Source organism: Rhincodon typus, chromosome 20 (genome assembly GCF_021869965.1).
Source record: "Rhincodon typus isolate 14 chromosome 20, sRhiTyp1.1, whole genome shotgun sequence".
NCBI classification, from domain to species: domain Eukaryota; kingdom Metazoa; phylum Chordata; class Chondrichthyes; order Orectolobiformes; family Rhincodontidae; genus Rhincodon; species Rhincodon typus.
Window position 1 is genome coordinate 16,842,210 of NC_063351.1, and position 13,661 is coordinate 16,855,870.

The 13,661-nt window shown below is 43.4% G+C and overlaps 1 protein-coding gene across 1 annotated transcript in view; it reads left to right on the forward strand.

Moving 5' to 3' along the window:
* Positions 1–13,661, forward strand: part of dntt (deoxynucleotidyltransferase, terminal) — a 246,633-nt gene that overhangs the window by 174,128 nt on the left and 58,844 nt on the right. The window contains exon 10 of the mRNA XM_048609074.1: positions 11,642–11,725. Coding sequence (XP_048465031.1) covers positions 11,642–11,725 — 84 coding nt within the window. The remainder of the gene's footprint in view (positions 1–11,641; positions 11,726–13,661) is intronic.

Consider the following 13,661-nt stretch of genomic DNA (forward strand, 5'->3'; position numbering starts at 1 on the left):
CTGTGTTCAAAAGGGTGGCCACACGACAGGTTAGGTTTATGCAGGCAGATAGGGAACGGGAGACCACCAGACAGTCCAAGAGTACCAGGCAGGTCGTATGAGAATCCTCTGAGGTCCCACTGGAGAATTGGTTTTCCATTCTGGATTCTAGGATTGGCATTGGTTCCACAGAGAAGTGCAGCAATGCCAGGCCAGTGGCACCACTGTAGACCATCTGTACTGGAGGGAAGCAAGATGAGTGGAGTAACAGTAGTACAGTACAGATAGGGGATTCATTAGTTAGGGGAACAGATAGACTTTTTTGAGGCGTAAGCAGGTCTCCAGTTGGCATTTATTGCAAAAGGACTAAATTATAAAAGTAAAGTGTTATTCCAAATATGTAAAGAGTTGGTGAGACCACATCTGGAATATTGTATCCAGTTTTGGTCTCCTTACTTGAGGAAGGAATATGTTGGCACTGGAGGCAGTTCAGAGGAGGTTCACAAGGTTGAGTCCAGAAATGAAAGGGCTGTCATTTGAGGAATGGTTGAATAGCTTGGGCTTGTACTCACTGGAGTTCAGAAGAATAAGGGTGGAATCTGATTGAGGTAAATGAAATTTCTAAAACTAAAAGTGAATTGATAAGATGGACATTGAACAGATGTTCCCTCTTATGGGACAGTCTCGAACAAGAGGTCATAAATATAGAGTGAGAGAGGAAGTAAATTCAAAACAAAGAATTTGAGAAAGTGTCAAAAAAGAAATGAAATTGTGTGGACCTGAAACAACAATGGCAAATACAGCCCTATCAGGCCATGCAAAGTCCTCATTATTTATATCACGGGACTTGTGCCAATATTGAGAGAGCTGTCTCACAGACAAGTCAAGCAACAGCATGGCATAGTCATGGACATTCCAGAGTAAGAATAATTAACTAAGGGAGAGATAACTTCTACGGGGCAAGAATAGAATTGGCTGGATAAAGTGGAGCAAAGGTTAGCAAAGGAAACTATAGCTGATCAATGGGCTACATCTATAGAAATGATGGGCCAGATGCAGTCAAGGAATATTCCTTTAAAAGGACAAAATAGGCAAAACAAATTGGCAGCATGGTAGCTCAATGGTTAGCACTGCTGCCTCACAGCACCAGGGAACCAGGTTTGAATCCAGCCTTGGGTGACTGCCTGTCTGTGTGAAGTTTGCATGTCTTCCTGTGTCTGCATGGGTTTCCATCCACAGTCCAAAGATGTGCAGGTTAGGGTGATTGACCATACTAAATTGTGCAATATTGTTCAGGGATGTGCAGGCTAGGTGGATTAACCATGAGAAAAGCAGGGCTATGGAGGTATGGTCAGGGGCTGAGTTGGATGCTCTTCAGAGGTTTGGTTTGGACTCAATGGGGCAAATGTCCTCTTTCCATACTACAGGGATTCTATGACTGATTCTATGAAATCTAGAGCTTCCTATTGAAAAAGGAGGAAGAAATTAAGACAAAGAGAGAATGTAAGCTTGTGAGAGGTGTCAGGTAGAAAATACAACTGAGAACTGAGCGGAATATAAAGTGTTCAGAAAGGAAGTTAAAAAAATCAAATAAAGCAAATAATGAGGGATTATGGAAAAAAAGATGGCAGCAAAGATAAAGGAGAATCCCAAAGTATTTTGTTGACACGTCAACAGTAAAAGTGTGGCAAGAGTAGGAGTAGGGTGGACTGCAGCAGTTCAAGAAGGCAGCTCACTACCACCTTCTCAAGGTCAACTAGGGATGAGCAAGAAATGCTAGCCAGCCAGTGACGCCCACATCCCACAAATGAGTAAATAATAAAAATAACTGCATTACCATCATCAACCCTCTCTGTTACCTCTTCAAAGAACTCTAGTATGTTGAGGAATGAGAAACGCCTTCAAATGTTGGAAATTACGTCAAAGCTGGGGAGGAGAGCCTACCTATGGTCTGAGGAAGAGGTTGCACTCCTCAGAGAGTTGGAAACGAGATTTGCTGGATGCAGATACATCAATAAGGAAATAGCAAGCATCCTTAAATCAAAAACTGCAAAGCAAATTTCTGACAAATGCAGAGCTTTGCAGAACACCCAGATGGAGGCCATGGAAGCAGCGAAAGATGTTCCATTGGAGCACGCCCTGGAAACCGAACCTCAAGTGGAGGTCAGCCACCCCAAGGAAACAGCACCACATTCTGGAAAAGGCCCTAGACCTCCAGCTTCCATCTCAACTCATAGGGATGTTGATGACCAGCTGACTTGAGCTGAAGAACGCCTGGATGCCGAGGACGAGCCTGAAAGTCAGTTTCTGGGGATTGGGCTAATGGAGAGTATCACTGAACTACTAATGGCCAGGGGCAAGTCCCCCAAAGAGAAGCGAGATCCTCCTAATGGTAAGGATAAAAGGCAGTTTGAAATCATATGGTTAACACTGGAGTGAAAAAGAGATGGACGCAGCTGAGGAACAACCTGTTGCCTATATCCATCCAGGTGACACCGAAAGCTACCTTGGTGCCCAGATAGACCCATGGGCAGGCGTGACAGAAGGTGAATGGGAGGAGAAGCTGAAAACATAGGTGAACAGCCTTCAGGTAGCGGCTTTTTGTCCCATGCAGAGGGTGGAAATACTCAAAACCCATGTCATCCCTAGATTGTACTTTCACTTGATCTTCTCCAAAGTGTCAAAGAACACGCTTGTTAAATTGGAGATAGTAAGAAGTGCGGATGCTGGAGTCAGAGGTAACACAGTGTGGAGATGGAGGAGCACAGCAGGCCATGCAGCATCAGAGGAGCAGGCAAGTTGACGTTTCGGGTCGGGACCCTTCTTCAGAAATGGGTTAAGTTGGACCACATCATCTGCAACTCCATGAAAGAATTCCTACACCTCCTGCCCCATACTACTGACAGCATCCTGTACTGCAGCAACAGGAATGGTGGGCTTGGCCAACTTAAAGAGTAAGTAGGAAATGTGTAGCATTGGACATGTCCAACAATGTTGTCATCAGAAGCCTCCTTCCAGTTCCGGGGCGAAAATAACGCCGATAAGATTAAAGGATTGTGAGAGTTCAAAATCCTCAAGGAAATAAATGATTTCCTGCCAAGCACGCAAGAGTGCAGCGAAGAAGGAAGAGATCTTACAGACAGCATCTCGGAATTTGTGCCCATATGGGGAGACCAAGCCTAGAGCAAAGTAAAACCAGCCAATCAATATGCAGCGTGGGGAGAGAGTGCCCATTTGTCAAGGATGCAAGGATTTAACGCCACAATAAGATCTCGGACCAATAACGCCTGTATGTTGCTAAGTATGGATGGACATCTTACCAAGAACCAAGATTGGTGGTTTTGGATCTTTCTCTTTGGAAGCCTGATATCATATTCAAGAAAGAAAGCAAGGTAGCAGTGGTACATGTTACCATCCATAATGAAGGTGATAACAAGGTGCTTGAGATGGTGTGGGAGGAAATAAAGTTAAAAGTATCAACATCTCAGTCTGCAATTACAAGAATTGATGGGAAGTCTCGAGCCTAAATATTTTGGATTTGTTCTGGGAGCAAGAGGGAAGTGGCTGGAGCTCAATAACACGTTGATGGACTTCCTTAATATTAAAAGGTACAAATCTTTCTCGCAGCGTATTTCCAGATTAACGATATCCCTGAGGCTTGAGCTCCTGCAAATTTTCAGCAACAGGTGAATCGCCTTGTAACATCAAGAGCCCAGCTTCCGGCTAGTGTTGACATGCCTATCCCTGGTGCCAAGGTATGGTCTCCAGTCGAAAGTGGGTGTTGTCGGCACCTCCATGCAATGTATATTATGGCGGTTAAATTATTACATAAAAAAGGTTAAATTATCGCCAAAAAGAAAAGGGTGTTGGTGGTTGGTCCATTAAAACACAACAAGTGGTGTTACCCTGTTTACTAACTAATGATCTTTCGGTCTCAGTGCTGAGTACACGATCCCCTTCTCTTGGAACAACACGCTTGGTAATTTGAAAGAGTCGGCCCGAATTACAATTGTGACTTGAATGACCCCAGTCGTTCCCTCGTACCTCATGTAACATTGGAATGGTCCCAGACCTGAGGCTATGGTAATGCTGCAGGTTTTCCCATGTCGATGAGCAATGCAAAGACTTGAACAAGGCACTCACCTGAGTGTGTTTAAATAGCAGAACAGATAGGGAGCTCAGTACAGAAGAGATTTACGAGAAAGGTTCTAGGGATGAGAAACTTCCTTGTAAAGAGAGATTGGAGCTGTTGGTACTATTTTCCTTGGAGAGAAGGATCTTTAAGCCCTTTTTCATTACACAATACTAGATCTAAAAGAGCATGCTGTCTATTGACTCCTCAATGTACTACTCTAGAAAACCATCCTGAATACAATCCAGAAACTTGTCTTCCACTGTTCAATACTCAGTTGGTTTACCCAGTTTATATGAAGAATGAAGGCATCCGTGATGACTCTGTTGCTGAAGCTACAAGGTTCTGTCATCTCCTCATTCATACCAGGCCATGCTACCATTGCTATTGGCTGGTCTATAAATATCTATAACCAATGTGTTGTCCCTTGCTGTTCCTTGGATCCACCCAAACAGATTCCCCACATTGTTCTCCTGTTCTGAGACTCTTCTTTATGAATGCAATGATACTATCCCTTATTATTAGCAGAACTCAACCTCCTTTTCCCTCTTGTCTGACCTTCCTAGATGTCAGGTATCCTTGAATATTCCCTGTCCTGGTCACCTTGTAGCCATGTTTCTTTAATGGCAATTGGATCATACCCATGTACCACTAATTGTACCTTTAGAACTGGGGATCATGAGGAATACCCATGCTGTGTGCTGTAGTCATGAATTTCAGTTAGTGGCAACTTGAATGTTGTGCTGGAAGTGGAAAGATAAAGAAGCAATAATGACAGAAAACAATAAATAGTCAAGAATATGTTGTATTATCTGTAAATTAGTTTGACATAAGTAAAAGGAAGAACTGAAGAGAAACCTCAACAAGTATTGTTCTATAAAGACCAATGTGGAGGCTTCCCATTGACCTTTCTAAATTGATACACATCAAACTATGGGGAGATACGTTTTTGGTGGATTATCCTGTATAATTATAACAATTTTGTGGAAAGTAACGATGCTAATACACATTTGAAGCATGGCTGTAAATCAACAAATTATCTTTTGTGAAGCTGAGAATGCAATGCTGAATCCGTTTGGGCCGATATGCTCCGATGTGCTGGGTCTGCATGCAGGGTGGATGATGCACCATGTATGCACACTCTGTTCAGGAGGAAAAAAAATTCTCAAAATCTAATTGAAAATAAATTTGGGTTTTTCTTTCACTAAATCACAATATTTTCTCATTTTTGGATGAGTAAGTATAGATCCACACAAACAAAGTTATGTAATCCAATGCAAACCAATGTCAGAAATTGAGGTGATTGTGTCTTTGTATACTTTGGTGTGAAATAGTGAAATCCTTCTTTGAAAATTCAGGGCTATGAAACTGGTTATTTCAATGTTAAATTCCGAATGTACTGTTATATGCACCTCTAGGATGTCAATGAAGTTTCAGCAGCAGGATCTACAGGCAGCTGTAGATCTTTCTAATTAAGCAGAGTTTAACTTGGCTGGGTGGACGTGAGAGAATCTGTTGTTTTCAGATGAACATGCCTGCATAATTTAGACAATCAATATTAACTATTTACATAACTACAGTCACTCATGAAGAACAGTGGAAAGAAGTCTTTCATTTTAAATCTATTTTTAAAGAATCTAAGCATAACTCTGTGAATATAAAATGATGAATCTGAACTCAAGAACATAAGGCCGTAAGATATAAGAGGAGAGTTAGGCCATTTGGCCCTTCACGCCTGCTCTGCCTTTCAATCATGGCTGATATGTTTCTCAACCCCATTCTCCTGCCCTCTCCCCTTAACCCTTGATCGCCTTACTAATCAAGAACTTATCTATCTCTGTCTTAAATATACTTAATGATTTGACCTGCACAGCCTTCTGTGGCAATGAATTCTACAGCTTCATCACCTTCTGGCTGAAGAAATTCCTCCTCATCTCAATTCTAAAGGGTAGTCCCTTCACTTTGAGGCTGTGTCCTCAAGTCCTAGTCTCTCCTACTAGTGGAAACGTCTTCTCCACACACACTCTATCTAGGCCTCTCAGTATCTTGTAAGTTTCAATCCGATCTCCCTCTCAATATTCTAAACTCCATCAGTTACAGATCCAGAGTCCTCAACGACTCCACCTACGACAAACTCTCCATCCCCGGGATCATTCTTGTAAACCTCTGGACCCTATAGAAGGCCAGCACATCCTTCCTTACATACCGAGCCCAAAACTGCTCACAACATTCCAAATACAGTCTGAACAGAGCCTTGTAAAGCCTCAGCAGTACACCTCTGCTGTTATATCCTAGCCCTCTTGAAATGAATGGGCCCACTGCTTTTGCCTTCCTAACTGACAACTGAACCTGCATGTTAACCTGAAGAATCATGAACAAGGACTCCTAAGTTCCTTTGTGCTTCAGATTTTCAAAGCTTTTCTCCATTTAGAAGATAGTCTGTGCCTCTATTCTTCCTCCGAAAGTGCACAGCTTTACACTTTCCCACACCGTATTCTACTTTTCCCACTCTCCTAGCCTGTCCAAGTCCTCCCACAGCCTTCCTGCTTCCTCAATACTACCAGTCCCTTCTCCTATCTTTGTATCATCTGCAAACTTAGCAACAATGCCCTTAGTTCTTTCATCCAGATTGTTAATGTATAATGTGAATTGTTGTGGTCCCAACACTGACCCCTGCGGAACTCCAATAGTGTCTAGCTGCCATTCTGAAAAAGACCCCCATTATCCCCACTTTCTGCCCCCTCCAGTCAGCCATTTCTCTACCCATCCAGTACCTTACCCTTAAAACTATAGGTTCTTATTTAGCAGACTCCTGTGCGGCACCTTGCCAAAGGCCTTCTGGAAATCCAAATAGATCATGTCCACTGGCTCTCTTTTGTCTAGCAGATTTGTCAGGCATGACCTCCCCTTGATGAAGCTGTGCTGACTCAGCCCTATTTTACTATGTACATCCACATATCTACAATCTCACCCTTTAATAATGGACTCTACAATCTTACCAATGACCAAGGTCAGGCCAACGAGCCTATAATTTCCTGTCTTCTGCCTCCCTCCCTTCTTAAACAGGGGTATTACATTAGTTATTTGCCAGTCCTCTGGGACCCTCCCTGACTCTAGTGATTCCTGAAAGACCATCACCAACACCTCCACAATCTTCTCAGCTACCTCCATCCAGTCTGGGTGATTTATCCACCTTCAGAGTCTTCAGCATCTTCTCCTTAATGATGGCCATTACACTCACTTCTACCCTCTGACTCTCTTGAGTCTGAGATGTGCTTGTATCAGACTTTACGTGTTCCATGTTCCACTGTGCTGAGAATGCATGAGAAGAACTAATAAGGCGACATTCAATGAAGGCTCATTTCGAATTATTAACAATGCAGACATTGTACAGAATTTAATCAATCCCTGCTAAAATCCCCAAGATGGATTTCCCACTACCCTCACCCTTGTCCCAATCTGTTTGTAATGTCATTTGCCCTTACCCCAATTAAGGCCTGTAATTGGGTAATTGATGACTACTTAAGGGCCACATCTCACCCAAATGTTAGACAGGTTAGGAGGAGGGTAGATGCCCAAAGGGCTACCTTGCTCAGGATGTGTGCAGGCAGAGTGGGGCCCATCTCCTTCAATGGGCTTCTTTCCACATGAGACATGCCTCTCCCTAAAGGTCAGTCTCTCACAACACCCCCCACTGCAGGGGTGCTCCCAGCCTATTGGCCTTTCCATCTCTCTGCACCTCACTGTGCCTCACCTTCCAGCAACACCCCCCAACACCTACTCTGGACATGAGTCCACTTGCAGTGACCTGTTCCTAGACACTGGGACTTAGAATCCAGAAACTGCTTGTAATCCCAGTCCTGGCTACTGGCACTGCTGGGAATACTAAGCTGCCAGCCATTCACCTTGACATTCAACTCTCCCGAGTTGGGGACAAAAGTCCTGTTTCTGGCCAGTTAAGACTCCTTGATTTATTAGCTGTTTTCATTAAAGACCAGTATCAGTGGGGAGATATTGCTGACTCTTCAGGCGGAGGGAATCAAAATCCTGCCATCTGAAAAATCTTCACCGAGATTCTTCGCATCAGATGCATAGTTGATGTTAACATTAGATTGCTCTCTCTTGTGGTTGACCTGTTTTGAACTTTTTGACTGAAGCAAATATTTATCAGGTAATTCCTCAGAAGTGCTCCTACTACACTGGTGTCATGTGTAATCAGGAATCGTATTGCATTAATTGAAAGACAACACAGGCAAAGCAAGAGCCAACCTGAGGAACTGCTTCACCATCATTTGTTCACAATAAAACGTTTGTCAGATGCTAAAACTAGTATTGTTGAATTGTTAAATATGCAGGGGCACTGCCCTATTGGGGATGCTGCCTTTAAGACATTAAAGTGAGGTCCTCTCTTTCTCATGTGATCACGAAATACCCCATGGTACTGGATCACAACGTGGGATTTCACCCTGATGCGCAACCCTGATGCACAGCCAATATCCATTCCTCAATCAACATTTCTAAAACAGATTATCTGGCTATGATCACATTTTTGTTTTGGGGAGCTTACTGTGCATACTTTGGCTGACTTGTTTCTTACGTGACAGCATGGCCTGTGTTTCATACGTTCTTCATTAACTGTAAAGGGCTTTGAGGTGTGCTAAGGTCATGAATAGTACCTTATAAATGCTAATGCTTTCTTTCTAAGATGCAACCTATGCCTCAGAAAGTCGAGGGAAACACAATTATACTTTCCTCATTTTCTTCTCTTTATTACAATTCTACACAACTCACCTAATAATGGAAGTGATGCAGTATGGCCAAATGTTGTGCAGTCCATTGATTTCTTGAAGGGATATATCTAAGCTCCATCTACCATAACATTGTAACTACAGCAGTTCTATGAGAGTTGCTAGAGCTTAAACAAAATTAATACCAGTGCAAAATAACTTCATTTGGTATTTGGCATCTGTCCAAATGGTCTATACATAATGGCAGCAATGTTCTATACATTTGTGCACATGTGAATGCTAATCAATACAAGCTGCTTTTATTCTGGCATTTGTATTCCAAAGATCAAATTTGGATTTAATCATGGTTTGCTGAGCAAGGGTTACTGGAGCATTTCTTTGCAAAAATGAAATTGGTTACCTGCCCATTGTAGCCCAATCCCAAATTTTCAAGACTTCTTGATATTTGTCTGAGCACCAGCATTGATTTAATGAGGCATCTGTTCTTGTTCCAGTTGTGTTTTGTTCCATACTGTTCTTATGCTATCTGATCTATAACATCTGCTGCAGTTTAAAAAGATACAGCTTCTGCATGTTTCTAGGAATTTAATCCAAAAAAGGCTAAAACTGCTAAAACTACTCTTTATGAACCCTAGCTAGTTGCAACTGAGTTCACAATGGATAATATTCAACAATATCCTTAATATATCACTATCACTAAATGTATTGAAGGTGCTTTTGTTTCCAAGTGATAACAAAGCCTAAAAACTCACCTGCTTTGAATACTTAGAGGTGTTTGCACAATCTCTACTATTCAGTGGAAGCATTAAGCCATTAATTTTAAACATGTTTTGGGTGTCACAGACAGAAAATATGTATTTTCTTACTTCCAGGGATCAATGAGTTTTGCATATGAGGCCTGAGTGTTTTCTTACCTTTAGTGTGTCCCAAATTGAATGTTTCCAAGTTGTTTTTATTGAGTGTTTTGAAATAAAGAATTTTTTTTAATAACCCCTACTTGCTCTTGAGGTTTATAAATGTGACATCTAACTCATTTGTCTGACATAATCACTCACTCAAATGGAAGCAGATTGAGAAAAAGGACAAAGCAATTGCAGAGCATAATTGTCTTTGTTTTTCTTTTGTGACAGACTTGTAGTTCCTTAGATAAATGTATGCTTTACCTAGGGTGACATTCTTGTAATGTAAAGGATTCTTAGGAAGCTGCAAGGCCTGCTGTAGTCAAATTTCTCAAGAATTTAGTTCTCAGTTGAGCTTGAAATTGGAATAAGCTGGGGAGTGTCCTTCTCTCCCTTTCAGGATATTACTGTTTGGCTGCTTAAATGACTTGCAGCAGGTTCAACGTCTTTGTAACGGACTCTGTTGGATCTCCTATCACTAAACAGCTTCTTGCTGTCTTTTAAAAATGAACAGAAAGTATAGTTCATGCATTTTTTCATTGTTGATGATTACATTGAACTCTTTCATCACTTTATGGTATGATCAAATAGACTGGTAGGGTGGTAATTGGCCTGACTGGATTTGTCCTGTTGTTTTTGTATGTGTAGGACACACCTTGGCAATTTTCCACAGTGTTGGATAGTACTGTACATTGTACGGAACAGCTTGGCTAGGGGCATAGTTAATTCTGGAACATAAGTCTTCAGTACAGGTGCCAGAAAATTGTCATTTGCAGTATCAAGTGCCTTCAGCCGTTTCTCTAAAATATGTGAAGTGAATTAAATTGGCTGAAGACTGGCATCTGTGATGTTGGTTAGCTTTGTTGGAGGCTGAGATGGATCATCCAGCCAATACTTTTGGCTGAAGATTGTTGCAAACTTTTTGGCCTTATCCCCATCATTGAGGATTGGGATATTTGTAAGTGTCCTGCTTCAGTAAGTTGTTAATTGTTCACCACAATTCATAACTATGTATGGCAGAACTGGAAAGCTTAGATCTGGCTTGTTGGCTGGTGTTAGAGTCATAGGGTCATACAGCACGGAATCAGACCCTTTGGTCCAACTCGTCTATGCCAACCAGTTATCCTAAACTGAACTAGTCCTGTGTTTGGTTCATATCGCTCTAAACCTTTCCTTTTCACGTATTTGTCCAAATGTCTTTGAAATGATGTAACTGTTACCACCACTACCACTTCCCCAGCAGCTCATTCCATAGATGCACCACCCTCTGTGTGAAAAATTTGCCTCTCAGATCCTTTTTAAATCTGTCCCCTCCCACCTTAAACTACACCCTCCAGTTTTAGACTCCCTTACCCTTGGAAAAGGACCTTGGCTATTCACCTTATCTATGTCCCTCATGATTTTATAAGCCTCTATAAGGTCACCTCGTTGTTTGATCTGCAAATAGTGCTGTGTTGTTGCTTCAGCAGATGACACCTCATTTTTACCAATGCCTGGCGCTGCTCCTGGCTTATGCCCCTGCAGTCTTTGTTAAACCAGGACTGGACCCTGGTCTTGATGGTAGTGGGTGTTATGCCGGGCCACAAGGTTACATATTGTGTTGTAGTAAAATTCTGCTAATGATGGCCCACAGCGCCGCGTAGATGCCCAGTCTTGAGTTGCTAAATCTGTTTGAAATCTATCCCGTTGCGCAAAATGATACTGCTGCACAGCATGATGGAGGATATTCCAAACGTGAACTATCAGAGAAACATTTTAAAGATTTTTGCTGGTGAACGAATGTGTTCATTTGGTCAACTTTTCTGTTACTGACTTTGCAAGCTTTGATATTAAACTTTTAATACGTTGTAGTAATTTTTGTTCCAATTTTGTTATTTATTTAGCAGTTTGAACGTGACTTAAGAAGATACACCAGCCATGAGAAAAACATGATACTGGACAACCATGGTCTATATGACAAAAAGAAGGTACAAGTGAGCACAGCAGATAACATTTTTAATTGACTTAAATATGTTTTAAGGTGGCTCAAGCTGAATAATAATTGTGAGCAGGCTGGGTCATTTAACAACCGAAAGAACTGCGGATAATTAGGAACAAAAACAGAAGTTGCTGGAAAAGCTCAGCAGGTCTGGTAGCATCTGTGAAGAAAAATCTGAGTTAACAATTCGGGTCTGGTGACTCTTCCTCAGAACTTCCTCAGTTCAAAGGAATGATCACTGGACCCAAAACATTAACTCTGATTTTTCTTCACAGATGCTGTCAGACCTGCTGAGCTTTTCCAGCAACTTCTGTTTTGGTAGGTCATTTAACAATTTGTCTGAGATAGTAAGAACTGCCAATGCTGGAGTCAGAGATAACACAGTGTGGAGCTGGAGGAGCACAGCAGGTCAGGCAGCATCAGAGGAGCAGGAAAGCTAATGTTTCAGGTCGGGACCCTTCTTCAGAAATGAGGGAGGGGGAAGGGAGCTCAGAAATAGAGCGGAGGGGTGGGGCTGGGGAAGGTAGGTGGAATGCTGATAGGTGATTGCAGGTAGGGAGTGGTGGGGATTGGTCAGAGAGGTGGGAGGAGCGGATAGGTGGGAGAGAAGATGGACAGGTTGTGTCAGGTCAAGGAGGCGGGGATGAGAGGGAGGGTTGGTCACGGAGATCCTGGTCATGTGCACTTGACCAGTTTCAATAACAACCAAAACAGAATCCCCCTCGTCCTCACGTACCACCCCACCAACCTCCGGATTCAACTCATCATCCTCTGACACTTCCGCCATCTGCAATCTGACCCCACCACCAAAGACATTTTTCCCTCCCCACCCTTATCTGCTTTCCGGAGGGACCACTCTCTCCGGGACTCCCTTGTCCGCTCCACACTCCCCACCAGCCCCACCACACCCGGCACTTTTCCCTGCAACCGCAGGAAGTACTACACCTGCCCCTACACCTCCCCCTACACCTCCCCCCTCACCCCCATCCCAGGCCCCAAGAAGACTTTCCACATCAAGCAGATGTTCACCTGCACATCTGCTAATGTGGTATACTGCATCCGCTGTTCCCGTTGTGGCCTCCTCTACATCGGGGAAACCAAGCGGAGGCTTGGGGACCGCTTTGCAGAACACCTATGCTCCGTTCGCACTAAACAACTGCACCTCCCAGTCACGAACCATTTCAACTCCCCTTCCCATCCCGCAGACGACATGTCCATCCAGGGCCTCCTGCAGTGCCACAATGATGCTACCCGAAGATTGCAGGAACAGCAACTCATATTCAGCTTGGGAACCCTGCAGCCCAATGGTATCAATGTGGACTTCACAAACTTCAAAATCTCCCCTCCCCCTACCGCATCCCAAAACCAACCCAGCTCGTCCCCACCTCCCTAACCCATCCTTCCTCCCACCTATCCCCTCCTCCCACCTCAAGCCCCACCCCCATCTCCTACCTACTAACCTCATCCCACCCCATTGACCTGTCCGTCCTCCCTGGACTGACCTATCTCCTCCCTAACTCCCCACCTACACTCACCTTTACTGGCTCCATCCCCGCCTCTTTGACCTGTCTGTCTCCTCTCCACCTATCTTCTCCTCTATCCATCTTCTATCCGCCTCCCCCCTCTCCCTATTTATTTCAGAACCCCCTTCGCCCCCCCCATTTCTGAAGAAGGGTCTAGGCCCAAAACGTCAGCTTTCCTGCTCCTCTGATGCTGTTTGGCCTGCTGTGTTCATCCAGCTCTACACCTTGTTATCTCAGATTCTCCAGCATCTGCAGTTCCTACTATCTCAAAATCTCCCCACCCCGGCCTCATCCAATGAACAACCCTCCCTCTCATCCCCACCTCCCTGACCTGACACAACCTGTCCATCTTCTCAGACAACAAGGTGCAGGGCTGGATGAACACAGCAGGCCAAGCAGCAT